Source organism: Heterodontus francisci, chromosome 2 (genome assembly GCF_036365525.1).
Source record: "Heterodontus francisci isolate sHetFra1 chromosome 2, sHetFra1.hap1, whole genome shotgun sequence".
Lineage (NCBI taxonomy): Eukaryota > Metazoa > Chordata > Chondrichthyes > Heterodontiformes > Heterodontidae > Heterodontus > Heterodontus francisci.
Genome location: NC_090372.1, coordinates 174455640 through 174472028, shown reverse-complemented (window position 1 = coordinate 174472028; position 16389 = coordinate 174455640). Strand labels below are relative to the sequence as shown.

Genomic DNA, 16389 nt, shown 5'->3' with positions numbered 1-16389 from the left:
CCAACAAAAAGCTTTCCAGCACAGGGGGAGCTGCAGCCACTGCAGGTAAGGGAGAGAAGGGGCACCTCCATCTTGAGGCGCCCTCTCAGCAACTTTTAAAACTTTTGAATTAAAAAATAGCCACCCCTCCAGACTGCAATATAATATGACATAGGTTGTTGCTAGGTAGATCTGTAAATAGATTGTAGCATTATTACAGGATGTGATATCAAAAATTGTACAGAGCCTCGTGTAACGAGCATTGTAGTGGCAGACATAGATGAGAGCCTTTTGTAAATAAACAACAGTTACTTGAATCCACATACTACTATCTTTATTCAGTACAAAGAGTATAGTAATCCGGATATTACATAGATGGCTGCCTGTGGCTGCAGCTGTGGCCAGGTAGGTGGGGAGGGCCTCAAAGCTTGCCTGAGCGTAGGCACCCCGGTCTGCCACCGGGCGGCCGCCTCCAGGCAGCTGGCCTAGTCCTGATGCTGTGGGAGGCCCATAAGCCAACTGGAAAATTCCAGTTGACTTCTGATAATTGGCCTTAATTGGCCCTTAATTTACCTTAATTGGATACCCACTGCTTGTGGGCAATCAATTCTGAGAAATAGGATAAACTGTCACACGGATTAATCAGGGATAGTCAGCATGGATTTGTTAAGGGAAGGTTGTGTCTTACTAACTTAATTTTGAGGAAGTAACAAGGAGGATTGATGAGGGTAGTGTAGTGGATGATGTCTACTTGGATTTTAGTAAGGCATCTGACAATGTCCCATAAGGCAGACTGGTCAGAAAAGTAAAAGCCCATGGGATACAGGGGAATGTGGCAAGTTGGATCCAAAATTGGCTCAGTGACAGGAAATAATGGGTAATGATCGACAGATGTTTTTGCGAATGGAAAGCTGTTTCCATTGGTGTTCCACAGGGCTCGGTGTTGGGTTCCTTGCTGTTTGTGATATACATTAATGATTTGGACTTAAATGTGGGAGGCACGATTGGGAAATTAGCAAATGACACAAAAATTGACTGTGTAGTTGATAGTGAAGAGGATAGCTGTAGACTCCAGAATGATATCAATGGTTTGGTTGACTGGGCTGAAAAGTGGCAAATGAAATTTAATCCCGATAAGTGTGAGGTAATGCATTTGGCGAGGACAAACAAAGCAAGGGAATACACAATAAATAGAAGGATATTGTGAGGGGTGGAGGAAGTATAACTCTATGACTCTCTATGAATCTAAGTGAGAGACCTTGGTCACAGGTTCACAGGTCCCTGAAGGTGGCAGGACAGGTAGATAAAGCGTTGAAGAAGGCATATGGAATGCTTTCCTTTATTGGCCGAGGTATAGAATACAAAAGCAGAGGTATAATGCTGGAACTGTATAAAACCCTGGTTAGGCCACTGCTGGAGTATTGCGTACAGTTCTGGTCACCACATTACAGAAAGGACATAATTGCTGAGTAGAAATACAGAAGAGATTTCAAGAATGTTGCCAGGGCTTGAAAATTGCAGCTATGAGTAAAGATTGGATAGGCTAGGGTTGTTTTCCTTAGAACAGAGGAGGCTGAGGGGTGACTTAATTGAGGTGTACCAAATTATGAGAGGCCTTGATAGAATAGACAGGAAGGACCTGTTTCCCCTAGTGGAGAGATCAATTATCAGGGGGCACAGATTTAAGGTGATTGGTAGAAGGATTAGAGGGGACATGAGGAAAAACATTTTCACCCAGAGGTTGGTGGGTATCTGGAATTCACTGCCAGGAATGGTGGACAAGAGAGAAACCCTCAATTCTTTTGAAAAGTACCTGGACCAGCACCTGAAGTGCTGTAACCTACAAGGCTATGGACCAGGTGCTGGAAGGTGGGATTACATTGGGCAGCCAGTTTTTTTCAGCTGGTGCAGACATGATGAGCTGACTAGCCTCTTTCTGTGCCCTAACCTTTCTATGGTTCTTTGGTTCTAAGAATTTCCTGATATCATATATGATAAACCTTCATTAGACTGTTTTAAACCTCTTCCCTATTCTGATTGGTTAATTTAGTTTTCCAGGTTTATATTTTCAATATTATTTACAATCTTTTCATTTGATCAGTTCTCAGGTGCCACCTTCCAAGACTGGAAATCCCAAATTTCTGCAATATTTCCTCATAAGTCAGACCTTTAAGCCTGCAGAGCTTGAATGTCTCTCTTGTTTCTTAGCAACCAGAACTGGTGCAGTACTCAAGGTGTGCTTTCACCATAGAAAAATGGATACATAGGAACAGGAATAGGCTATTCAGTCCCTCAAGCCTGTTCCACAATTCAATTAGATCATGGCTGATATGCATCTTAATTCAATCTATTCACCTTGGTTCCATAACCCTTACCTACCAAAAATCTATAAATCTCAGTTTTGAAATGTTAATTAACTTATTCATTCATTCATGAGATGTGGGTGTCATTGCCAAAGAACATTTATTGCCCATCCCTAATTGCCCTTGAGAAGGTGGTGGTGATAACTGCGTGGCTTGCTAGGCCATTTTAGAGGCCAGTTAAGAGTCAGCCATATTGCTGTGGGTCTGGCATCACTTGTAAGGCCAGATTGGGTAAGGATAGCATATTTATTTCCTAAAGGACCAATTGGGCTTTTACAACAAGCAGGTGGTTTCTTGGTCACCATTACCGATACTACTTTTTATTCCAGATGTATTTTGTTAATTGAATTTAAATTCCCCAGCTGCCATGATGGGATTAGAACTCCTGTCTCTGAATCATTAGTCCAGGCCTCTGGATTACTAGTCCAGTAAAGTAACCACTATGCTACAGTTCCCAGCTTCAATAACATTCTGAGGTGAGAGTTGCAGATTTCCACTACCCTTTGAATGAAGAAGTGCTTTCTGACATCACCCCGAATGACCAAGCTCTAAACTGTACTTACTCTACTATCCGGTTCTATTATGACTTCCTTTGATTTTTATTCTATTGTTTTGGCCAGATATTCAACATCCAATTAGCTTTGTTGATCGGTGCTCTGCTTTGATTCGGTATGGTGACGCATGGAGTCTACTGCAGACTCCTAGGTCTTTGATGTCATAATCAAAGATCACATGACTCACTCTCCATTAAACATTTACTTCCCACTAATCCACTGCAGATTTCCTTCCTGATCAACTGTTTAACAAACCATTTTTCATTTCTTTCTTATGAAGCAGCAACAAAACTCACACCTAAACTCTGTACTTGGATGCAACATTATAATAAAAATAATTCATCAATCTTTGCCACTTTTCCTTCTCAAAATGAGTTAGCCGTGAATTGTTTCAGAAGATCAGTACCTCTTACATTTCTGAAATCATATAGTGATAATGTCAATAATTAATTCTTCAGTCTTCTTGTAAATAACAAATATTGGCAACAGAATTAGTAAAGATATTGTAAAACAATTAATGGATTGGAGCAGTTACACTGTAAAATTCATTGCAACTCCAATGTTATTATAAACTATGAAAGTATGTTGTCTATATGGACTTCAGTAAAGCCTTTGACAAGGTCCCTCATGGCAGACTAGTAGAAAAGGTGAAGTCACACGAGATCAGAGGTGAGCTGGCAAGATGGATAAAGAACTGGCTCAGTCATAGAAGACAGAGGGTAGCAGTGGAAGGGTGCTTTTCTGAATGGAGGGCTGTGATTAGTGGTGTTCCGCAGGGATCAGTGCTGGGACCTTTGCTGTTTGTAGTATATATAAATGATTTGGAGGAAAATGTAGCTGGTCTGATTAGTAAGTTTGCGGACGACACAAAGGTTGGTGGAGTTGCGGATAGTGATGAGGATTATCAGAGGATACGGCAGGATATAGATCAGTTGGAGACTTGGGCGTAGAAATGGCAGATGGAGTTTAATCTGGACAAATGTGAGGTAATGCATTTTGGAAGATCTAATACAGGTGGGAAGTATACAGTAAATGGCAGAACCCTTAGGAGTATTGACAGGCAGAGAGATCTGGGCGTACAGGTCCACAGGTCACTGAAAGTGGCAACGCAGGTGGATAAGGTAGTCAAGAAGGCATATGGCATGCTTGCCTTCATCGGTCGGGACATAGAGTATAAAAATTGGCATGTCATGCTGCAGCTGTACAGAACTTTAGTTAGACCACACTTAGAATATTGCGTGCAATTCTGGTCGCCACACTACCAGAAGGACATGGAGGATTTGGAGAGGGTACAGAAGAGGTTTACCAGGTTGTTGCCCGGTCTGGAGGGCATTAGCTATGAGGAGAGGTTGGATAAACTCGGATTGTTTTCACTGGAACGACGGAGGTGGAGGGGCGACATGATAGAGGTTTACAAAGTTATGAGTGGCATGGACAGAGTGGATAGTCAGAAGCTTTTTCCCAGGGTGGAAGAGTCAGTTACTAGGGGACATAGTTTTAAGGTGCGAGGGGCAAAGTTTAGAGGGGCTGTGCGAGGCAAGTTTTTTACACAGAGGGTGGTGAGTGCCTGGAACTTGCTGCCGGGGGAGGTGGTGGAAGCAGGTATGATAGTGACGTTTAAGAGACATCTTGACAAATACATGAACAGAATGGGAATAGAGGGATACGGACCCCGGAAGTGCAGAAGGTGTTAGTTTAGACAGGCATCAAGATCGGCGCAGGCTTTGGGGCCGAATGGCCTGTTCCTGTGCTGTACTGTTCTTTGTTCTTTGTTCAAAGTCTGATCCATTGACTGACCTCTGATTCTGAAAATAAGGTTATCTATTTGTAAGGTAATTAATATTACATCCTTTATTTTTCATTTGTTTTACACTTTAACACTGGGATATTCAATGCCTTTGATGTATTTTAATGAAGAATCCCTACAATAACATCAGTCCTTTGTTTAGTTTTTTTCCACTGTTATGTCAGCAAAGATACACTTCACCTGTCATGTATGTTCAAGTGTAAAAGTGGCATTTCTACATTTGTCATGTTGCTGGAAAAAGCCTGGGAAACTGAACATCATGGAATATATATGGATTTGGGCAGAAAGAGCAAAAAGAATTACACACAACAACATAAAAATGGAACAAGACAGCCACTGATTCCCTGAAGAGAAAACCCAAGTCTTGGTAGCAATCTGTACATATCAGGACACTGACAAGAATTTGCTTCTATTACAGTTCCAAATTTACTAGGGATTTCATTACGCTTTGAAACATAGAAATTAAATAACACAACAGGAGACACACTGTAATCCCTTTCTCCAGAATTCATCATCAGACTGTTGTGAGATGTCCCTTTAAGATCTTAGTATGCTAATGGACTAAGTGTCAGGATGTAGTCATGTGACTCGAAGTCTGAGTCATTCTGCAACTGTAACACCCAGAGTAAGATTCTGTAAATACTTAGCTCTGTACGGTATAATAGTTTAGCTGTAATAAACCTGTTTTGAGATCTTCAACATAACTGGACTCCATGCATCTCATTTATGTTGCATCAGGCAACATAAAAAGAACTCATTACATGGTGACAGCTGTGGTGAAAAGACAAAGTCCAAAATTGAAGACCACAGGGAAAACAGCTTTAAAAACTATTTTCCTACAGCTAAAAGGGAGAAAGTTATAAAAAAAACTGGCCCAAACAGGGAAAGAAGAAAACATTTACCTCAAGTTGTAGCAGACAGAGCACAGAACGACAGGCTGCAAATCAATCACTGCAATCGGGTGAGTCATTGTCCCTACGGTCCAGGAATTCCCATTGAAAAAAAGCTTTGAGGTGCTTGCAAAGTTGATTTATTTTTAAAGGCTCAGTAAAAAGGAAAAACAGGGAACCCCAATTCCTATCTCAGGCGGATCATTTGTTTTCAAAGTCTCCCCCAGGCTGATCGTGGCGGCACCATTGCAGGAGGCGTCCAACAGCATAAAGTGTGGGAATCCTCCATTCACGCAGCGTGCAGCTACAGCTTAAAAAAAATCATCAAACCACTCGGGCATGAAGAGTTGTTGGCTGTATAAACAAATGCTAGCAGAGAAAAGCACTTAAAATGCCTATTGCACAACTGTGTAAACAGACAGACTAGAGTGCTGGAAGCTTGATAAATGGACACACACTGCTAAACACCTTCACCTGTCAATCAAAGCAACCATTAGATTTTTGTAAAGGGGAAACAGTACATAATCACAGAACCAAGTCTTAAAGCATGTTTTAAAGCAAATGAACAGCAGGAAAATGGATACCAAATTTCCCAGCATGAACTGGAAGGCCATGGATATCCTATCTGAGTTCAAATTGTTCCAACAAAGAATGCAGTTATGCTTTACAAGTAAAACCAGAGAAACAGGCTGTAAAAATACTAATAGCAGTTGGAAATGAGGGATTACATAGAATCAGTACCTCAGGCTTATGTGACGAGGACCAGAAAGATCCCACAAAGATATGAAAAGTGTTAGAAGATCAGTTCCAATCAAGCATGAATTTTTGAATTCACCGTCTGGAATTGATGTCCTACGGGCAGCAGCCACAGGAATCAATAGACCAGTTCATCAGCAGAAACTGTAGTAAGGGAAACAAATGCGACTTCTCAGAAACTGAGCTGTTGAACCAAATAATGGAGCTTGAGATTGTATCAACACCCAAAGAAGCATTTCAGAAAGACCTCTTGGGGAAAAAGAAAGGTCACAGCATTGATGCACTGCTGGAAGATGGCAGGAAATATGAAGCCATTGTAGCTAGACAACAGCACCTGCAAGTACCAGGTGGAGCCAACAATAACAGCATGATAACCAGGTCGAAAAGAGCAAGCAAGCCGTGTGGTAAGTGTGGTTGGTCGCACTCATGGCGACTTTGTCCTGCATTTCAAGACCTGTGCAAGGCATGCGGTACAAAAGGACACTGGGCCCGCCTATGCGGGAACTCTGGTACCAAAGACGCAGCCAGAAGTCACGGTAGGCCACAAGCAAACAGACGACAGGCGCAGCAACAGGGCAACAGCAGCAAGGAGAGTGCCAGAGACCTGCCTAAATGCAAACTGATACATGAAGTCCACAGCGAAACAGACCTGAGACAAGACTCAGAGAGAAGTTATTCTCAGTGAAAAGACGAACAGGCATTCCACATTGTGAACCTGACATAACATGTTGATGAAGTCAAACAACTGGAAGCTTTCGCCACCATTAACATCACATGCCCAAATTAAACTGGCAAATATACACTCAGGGTCAAGATTGACACCGGCGCTAGTGCAAACATCCTACCAGTCCGAATTCTAAAAGATATGTACCGGAGTCATTGGAAATCAATGATACAACCGACAACTGCCAAGTTATCTGCATACAATGGGTCACCCATCCCTTGCAATGGCACACTAAAAATTCAATGCGACTATGGCAAGTCGGCATGGAAACCACAATCATTCTACCTTGTAGACACGAGTGGACCATCAGTGGCAGGACTACCAGCATGTAAGGACCTCAACATCGTGGCTGTTCACGAGAACTTTTCCAAGGGGAAATCTCCAAGGACCGGAACCTGCTTGCAGACTCTGACCAGCATCAAATGATGCAGTCTGGAAATCCAGCAGCAGCACAACTACACTGCACCTTCACTTTTGCTCTCTGGAGAACCACCAGCATCTAAACAAGCCAGAACGGACAGGTACTTCCATGAGGCCAAGTCCTCCTTCCCCAACAAGTCCTCAACCTTGAGCCCAAGACCTCCAGAAATGGAGGATGGAGAAGAGGCAATGGACATGCAATGCCCTGAGAAGGCAGAGGAGGATTGAGTTGAAGCATTGTCTGTTGACTATTCGAGATGAGATGCCAGAACATTCCAAGAATGACAAAGCCCCAAAAGTGGTCATCTTGAGAAAAGCAACAGAGTATATTAGCAGACTGAAGGCAGAGCAACAAAAACTGAATGCAGAGAGGGAGAAACTTCAGAAAGAACAGCAACAGATGAGACACAAACTCCCTGAGCAAGAGTTGTCAAACCACCAAGACGATATATGGAATTTTGAGCCTCTATATTTGTAAATTTCGCAATCTCTATCCATGTGTAAATAATTTTGATGTTATCTAATTTTATGCATTTTTACTTTTAGCATACAAGATTTATCTTTGGAAAGAAAAGAGATGTTGTGTGATGTCCCTTTAAGATCTTAGTATACTAATGGGCTAAATGCCAGGATGTAGTCATATGACTCGAAGCCTGAGTCACTCTGCAACTGTAACACCCAGAGTAAGGTTCTGTAAATAGTTAGCTCTATATGGTATAATAGTTTAGCTGTAATAAACCTGTTTTGAGATCTTCAACATAACTCAACTCCACACATCTCATTTATGTTGCATCAGACCATGGTGGCAGCGCCTCATTACACAGAAAGTTAAGCCACACACCACTGGCTATAATGCGAGCATTTAAAAAATGGAGGGAATTTGTACATAAAATGAGGGATAGTCAGCGAGGGAAAAGAAAACATTTGTACTTTTACTATCAATGTCGACATTTCTAGGCCATGTGTAACATGATTAGACGTAGAGTAAATTCTTCCAATGCTTGGCCCTAATATTGCTTAACCTCAAACTTAGAAAATGAATCACCTACTGCATCAGTGAAAATTCTTCCATTTCTCACACCAACAATCCTTGTGCTCCTGCTCAGTGAGATTGCCAATTTGCACCCATTAGTAATTGGATTTAGAGTCCAATAGCTCATTTACATATCCAGCAAAGAGGAAGAAAAGAGAATGAGAGGAAGAAGAAAATCTTTCAAACAGTCTTGGATTGATTGAAAAGTCACCCTTTATGTTATTTTCTTCTGTCAATATGAATGAGATTGAGGTAAGGTTTTAACATTAAACTTCAAAACTTGCAAAGCGTATCACGTTAACATAAGAGGCAACAGTGTATATTTTTAAGAACACTGAAACACAGCAGTAATTTTTACTGTTTAGCCAACCTCAATGCACAAAAGACTGAATTACCTGGGTATCTTGAACAGTGCCCTCATTGGATGTAGATCTGTTAGTGGTGGGTTACCATCCGCAAGTTCAATGGCTGTGATACCCAAGGACCAGACATCACATCGTACGTCGTAACTGGAATCCAGCTGCTGTTCACATGCTATTACCTAATCACCAGGAAATCAAACATACATCCTCTGTTACTAGCAAGTATTGATAGTAATGGTCCTACATTACCATTAGGAAAGGAATGTTAAACTCATATTAAGACATCTATAATATTTATAATACTACAGTTCACCTTCAGAAAATCTCAAATTTACAAGACTTACAACAAGCATTGTCAAAATAAATTGTGCTGGCTAGTCAATGTTCCATAGACTTGCTTTTCTGTGAATTTCATGATTTCAGTTCCTCAAGCAAACTTTATTGTGCATTAATTCAGGAAATTCCTGGCTTCCTTCTTCGCATATATCATTAAGGGCTGGTTTGCTGAGTGGAACTGGCAGGTTTTTCCTGAAAGGTTTCCAGTTCGAGTCACTTCAATTGGGTTGTACAGCTTAGCATTCACAGCTGCATTGATAAATATGGGTTACATCTTAAGCTGGTTTTAGATCTGGTTGCTGGCTGGTTTAACACTGGGTTATATAAAATATTGTAGCATTTAGTTAGTGGATCTGGTTTACCATATTCAGGGAACACGATATTCTTTCTAAACTCACTTATACACTGCGTTCATAATATGGGCAAGTGTAACTAAGTGAGAGAAAGCAGGGATCCTTGTCATCAGTATTGAATTCTTACAGAAATAGGATAATCAAATCGATTCGGGTCCAGGGTTGAAATCGTGCTGTGTGATATTAATAGTGAGCATACTAACAGGTTTTATGAAAATGTTAACAAAATCTTCAACATGCTTATTTTAAATGGGTTAATGCCTTTATTAAGAGAGGCATTTCAGACAAACACTTTAACACATTCATTACTAATATCAACTCTTTGATCTGATCGTTTTCCCTTAATTCAAAATTGCTCTCTAGTGAATGTGATTATCATGGTCGGAATGCTGAACAGAAGAATGCCAAATAGTAACTATCTGATTTGCATATGTAGGGAATGTAGAAGGGACTTTCCTTCTGTGACTTTATGATCTGCATTGTAGACATTGCTATGCTCATAGATGAAGCCTACAGCTAACATCTTAGCAAATGTAGTAGGTCACGATGTTAACCGTGTTTGAATTAGGACCTACTAGGCTCATTTCAAATTCTGTTTGTTCTATAGGAATTCACATGGTTTCAGAGCAAAGGGGTCTGGAAAGGCAAAGGTGAATTCTGACTGCAAACTGCAATGTGTTCTTTGAGTGTTAGCATTGTCCTAAAGAATCTGCATGTGGTTTCTTGAGAATACAGTAGAGACAGCTGTGATGAGTGGGAATTAATAAACTATTGACTTAAGGAAGAAGCAAATTATTTTTCAGCCAAGGTGCTTGGTGATGAACTTCAGAAGGTGATCAATGGGAGATGTGGACCGCAATCGAATGTCTGTCTGGCAAAGATTGTATAGCGTGTGCTGACTTCTATCCCAGGCTATCCCTGTCGGAAGAAAAGGGCATAACCATGGAGACAGATTTAAACTCCACATTTTATTTCTTTTTGTTATATATATTTATAGTAGGTATGCTACACAATTAATGATCAAGCCATTGAATTTTCTAGCCAGTCTCCTTTATGAATCATATGTTCCTGATTTGCTTTCCTTTCATTTTGACCCAAGAACAAAATTGATGGTTGAGGTGTGACAGAAAGTCAATGTGGTGAGCACAGGTGGTGCAGGCTATTTGCAAAACTTTTCAAATATACATCATGTCAAAACAAGTATAATGTGGTAATATTTACTATTAGTGATGTAATGTTACAAGCCATAAATAATTGGTGAAAGAGGAGGTAGTTGAGGCACTGGATGGGCTAAAAATTGATGAACAGGAGGTATTAGACAGGCTGGCTGTACTTAAAGTTGATAAGTCATCAGGTCCAGATGGGATACATCCAAAGGAAGTAAGGATGGAAATTGCGGAGGCACTGGCCATAATCTTCAAATCCTCCTTAGGTACAGGTGCCAGAAGACTGGAGAATTGCAAATGTTACACCCCTGTTCAAAAAAGGGTGTAAGGCCAAGCCAGCAGTTATAGACCAGTCAGTTTAACCTCGGTGATGGGAAAGCTTTTGGAAACAATAATCTGGGACAAAATTAATATTTGGACAAATGTGGATTAATTAAGGAAAGCCAGCAGAGATTTGTTATGGGAAAATCATGTTTAAATAACTTGCTTGAGTCTTTTGATGAGGTAACAGAGAAGGTTGATGAGAGTAATGTGGTTGATGTGGTGTACATGGACTTCAAAAAGGCATTTAATAAAGTGCCTCATAACAGGCTTGTCAGCAAAGTTAGAGCCCATGAAATAAATGTAGTAGTATGGATACAAAATTGGCTGAGTGACAGGAAAAGAAAGTAGTGGTGAACAGTTGTTTTTCGGACTGGAGGAAGGTATATAGTGGGGTTCCCCAGGGGTTGGTGTTAGAACCTCTGCTTTTCTTGACATAAATTAATGACCTAGACTTGGGTGTACAGGGCACAATTTAAAAATTTGCAGATGACAAAAAGCTTGGAAGTATTGTGAACTGTGAGGAGGATAGTGATAGACTTCAAAAGGACATAGACAGGCTGGTGGTGTGGCCGACAAGTAGTGAATTAAATTTAATGCAGAAAGGTGTGAAGTGATTCATTTTGGTTTGAAGAATGAGAAGTGGCAATATAAATTAAAGGGTAGAATTCTAAAAGGGGTGCAGCAGCAGAGGAACCTTGGGGTATATGTGAACAAATCATTGAAGGTTGCAGGGCAGGTTGGGAAAGTGGTTAATAGAGCATACAGGATACTGGTTTTAGAAAAGAGAGGCACAGAGTACAAGAATAAGGACGTTATGATACGATGGGCCGAATGTCCTCCTTCTGTGCTGTAACCATTCTATGATTCAATGAATCTATGATTTTAGATGAAGTAATTAGCTCTACAGTTGGACTAACAATGACTGTTGCATCATGTAACTCAGACTGAAGTAAAGTTTAATACTCTCCTCCCTTAGCCAAGGAAGTGAAATGTGATGAAGTAATCCTGACAACAGATATTGTTGGGATGTGGCTTGGTTTACGACCATGTGATAACCTAATAATTTTGTGCCTGAGTAAACTGTTCTTGTTTGTCTCACAATTCTTCAGCACTCCATCTAAAGTAAATAATGAAGGGAGAAGGAGTTATGGCTAACAAAATCAGACTGTGTAACCAAAACCTGTTCTCGGGCTGAAGGGGCACTTGGCTTACACTTCCAGTCACTACATTGATTCATGCTAATGAGGAATGCTTTATTCTCTCCACTTCATATTGTCAGCTGATGCATTTTGTTCATCATTCAAATATATAAAACAGGTAACTAATACACTCATGAAAGTGTTTACAACTGTGAAAAATGAATGCAGCAATACGGTAATAAAGAGAAATGAAATTGCAGGAAGCCAGCACTCAAGGGTTGGGTAACGATGCAGATGGGGGCAGGTCTTTGAGTTTTCTTACTTACCTCTGGGGCCATCCAGAAGGGGGTTCCAACAGAAGTGTTGCAGCGAGGGCGAGTGCTAGTTAACTGAGCTGAAACACCTATGCAGGAATTAGACCAATGTCATCATGAAATGAAGCTTATATATTGTCCAACACATTACAAACACTCCTCTGACCAACAACACTTCCTATTACTGTTTAAGAAACAGTTTCAACAACCTCTTAAAAGAAAATCAAACTGTTAAAGAAAAATGAGGATGAATTTTAATATCCTTCTTTTTGTCCTTCCTGGTTCTGTTAAGTGTTGGTGGTAATATTGGGGGAATTGGCATGTTAGAGGGAACGATTTTGGGATTGCTCGACCTAAGTGCCAGCACAGGCAGGATGGGCTGCATGGCCTTCTTCTGTGCTGTACAATTCTATAGCAATCAGACCAACATGTGAGGGAACTGAATCAGTAGAGACACAGACATATTTTTCTCAATTTTCTAATGTTAGCAGAATAGTTAATTGTGAGTATAAAATGGATTCCCATACTTTATTCTCATGCTGACTACATTTTGATAACATTAGGGAATGTAACTGTTCTATAGTTACTCAAATCAAAGGAGACATTCCACTGAATGCAAAGTTTCCACTGCCATGTGAGTTTTTTTTTCCACTGGTGTTATTTCTGTAGAAAACAATATCGCAGAAATGGAAACATCAGCAATTGTAGAAATAAAATCTCTATAGATTCCTTCAGCCTCTGAAATGTGATACTACTTCCCCAAGGCCAAACCCTATGACCAGGAACCCTACAATATCGATCATGCTCAGTCAGAGGTTGTCCACAGCATCAAGTAATTCTTTCCAGGTGAAAGGTGAAGGGTCATGCTGCCAACTTGATGTTTAGCAGACCGAATCCAACTATGCAGCACTGGAGTGCTGACTTGGGTTGCAATAGAGTGCTACAGTGGAAGTTTGGTAAGTGAGGAAGTTCGGTAAGGAGGGAGCGAGGAGCTCCTTTCATTTCCTACCTGTCCTCAGAGTGAGAGGAGCTCAGAGCTTCCAAAGAGCACAGCTGACTGGGAGAAGACTCGGAGGGCAGAGTTCCGGACCGGTAAGTATAAAAAACTTACCACTGGTAGTAAAAACTGAAAGTGATGTCACAGGAAAGCTGTGACCTGATTGGCTGGCAGGGATTTTTTTTTACTGAATTTGAAAATAAAACATTGATAATAATTGATTAAAACCCTAATTAACTAATTAATAAGTAGAGTAACTAAACCAGAGGGAGGAGATTACTGTATTTAGTTAGCATTTAATTTTTATAGTAGGAATCTAGCACTAGGGACCATATAGTTATAACAATTTAGTAAGGATTTAATAAGTATTTATTTTAAATTAATTTAATTAGTGCTAGAAATGTCAGTTAGAGGGGTGAAGTGCTTCACCTGTGAGATGTGGGAGGTCCGTGACGCTTCCAGCGTTCCGGACGACTACATCTGCAGGAAGTGTACCCAGTTGCAGCTCCTCACAGACCGCATGGATGGGTTGGAGCGGCAACTGGATACACTTAGGAGCATGCAGGTGGCAGAAAGCGTCATCGACAGGAGTTTTAGAGAAGTGGTTACACCCAAGGTGCAGGCAGATAGATGGGTGACCGCTAGAAGGGGCAGGCGGTCAGTGCAGGAATCCCCTGTGGCTATCCCCCTCTCTAACAAGTATACCATTTTGGATAGTGTTGGGGGGGATGGCCTATCAGGGGAAAACAGCAGCAGCCAGAGCAGTGGCACCATGGCTGGTACTGTTGTTCAGCAGGGAGGGACAAAGCGCAGAAGAGTAATGGTTTTAGGGGACTCTATAGTCAGGGGCACAGATAGGCACTTGTGTGGACGTGAAAGAGACTCCAGGATGGTATGTTGCCTCCCTGGTGCCAGGGTCAAGGATGTCTCTGAACGGACAGGGGGCATTCTGAAGGGGGAGGGTGAACAGCCAGATGTTGTGATACACATCGGTACCAATGACATAGGCAGGAAGAGTGACGAGGTACTGCAGGGGGAGTTTAGGGAGTTAGGTAGAAAGTTAAAAGACAGGACTTCTAGGGTTGTAATCTCGGGATTACTCCCTGTGCCATGTGCCAGTGAGGCGAGAAACAGGAAGATAGTGCAGCTAAACACGTGGTTGAACAGCTGGTGTAGAAGGGAGGGTTTCAGATATCTGGACCATTGGGATCTCTTCAGGGACAGATGGGACCTGTACAAGAAGGACGGGTTGCATCTAAACTGGAGGGGCACAAATATCCTGGCTGCGAGGTTTGCTAGCGTCACTCAGGAGGGTTTAAACTAGTGTGGCAGGGGGGTGGGAACCAGAGCAGTAGGACAGCAAGTGAAATAAATGAGGGGGAACTAGTAAATAAGGCCAGTAAGACTAAGAGGAAGAGCAGGCAGGGAGATGTTGCGGAGCACAGCGGGACTGGTGATCTGAAGTGCATTTGTTTCAATGCGAGAAGTATAACAGGTAAGGCAGATGAACTTAGAGCTTGGATTAGTACTTGGAACTATGATGTTGTTGCTATTACAGAGACTTGGTTGAGGGAAGGACAGGATTGGCGGCTAAATGTTCCAGGATTTAGAAGCTTCAGGCGGGATAGAGGGGGATGTAAAAGGGGTGGGGGAGTTGCATTACTTGTTAAGGAGAATATCACAGCTGTACTGCGGGAGGACAACTCGGAGGGGTCGTGCAGAGAGGCAATATGGGTGGAGCTCAGGAATAGGAAGGGTGCAGTCACGATGTTGGGGGTTTTCTCCAGGCCTCCCAACAGCCAGCGGGAGGTAGAGGAGCAGATATGTAGACAGATTTTGGAAAGATGTAAAGGTAACAGGGTTGTAGTGGTGGGTGATTTTAACTTCCCCTATATTGACTGGGAATCAGTGCTAGGGGCTTAGATGGGGCAGAATTTGTGAGGAGCATCCAGGAGGGCTTCTTGAAACAATATGTACATAGTCCAACTAGGGATGGGGCCGTACTGGACCTGGTATTGGGGAATGAGCCCGGCCAGGTGGTCGAAGTTTCAGTAGGGGAGCATTTCAGGAACAGTGACCATAATTCCATAAGTTTTAAGGTACTTGTGGATAAGGATAAGAGTAGTCCTCGGGTGAAGGTGCTAAATTGGGGGAAGGCTAATTATCACAATATTAGGCAGGAACTGAAGAATTTAGATTGGGGGCGGCTGTTTGAGGGTAAATCAACATCTGACATGTGGGAGTCTTTCAAATGTCAGTTGATTAGAATCCAGGACCAGCATGTTCCTGTGAGGAAGAAGGATAAGTTTGGCAAGTTTCGGGAACCTTGGATAACGAGGGATATTGTGAGCCTAGTCAAAAAGAAAAAGGAAGCATTCATAAGGGCTGGAAGGCTAGGAACAGATGAATCCCTTGAGGAATATAAAGACAGTAGAAAGGAACTTAAGCAAGGAGTCAGGATGGCTAAAAGGGGTCATGAAAAGTCATTGGCAAACAGGATTAAGGATAATCCCAAGGCTTTTTATACATATATAAAGAGCAAGAGAGTAACTAGGGAAAGGGTTGGCCCGCTCAAGGACAGAGAAGGGAATCTATGTGTGGAGCCAGAGGAAATGGGCGAGGTACTAAATGAGTTGCAAAGTGGCAACGCAGGTGGATAAGGTAGTCAAGAAGGCATATGGCATGCTTGCCTTCATCGGTCGGGGCATAGAGTATAAAAATTGGCAAGTCATGCTGCAGCTGTACAGAACTTTAGTTAGACCACACTTAGAATATTGCATGCAATTCTGGTTGCCACACTACCAGAAGGACATGGAGGCTTTGGAGAGGGTACAGAAGAGGTTTACCAGGATGTTGCCTGGTCTGGAGGGTA

The 16389-nt window shown here is 41.8% G+C and overlaps 1 protein-coding gene across 1 annotated transcript in view; it reads right to left on the bottom strand.

Annotated features, from left to right (window-relative positions):
* Positions 1-8917: 8917 nt before the first annotated feature.
* Positions 8918-16389, bottom strand: part of LOC137380111 (myosin-IIIa-like) — a 178240-nt gene continuing 170768 nt past the window's right edge. Inside the window, exons 6-7 of the mRNA XM_068051773.1 lie at positions 12533-12609; positions 8918-9067 (exon numbers count right to left, since the gene is read on the bottom strand). Of these exons, the coding sequence (XP_067907874.1) occupies positions 8918-9067; positions 12533-12609 (227 nt within the window). The remainder of the gene's footprint in view (positions 9068-12532; positions 12610-16389) is intronic.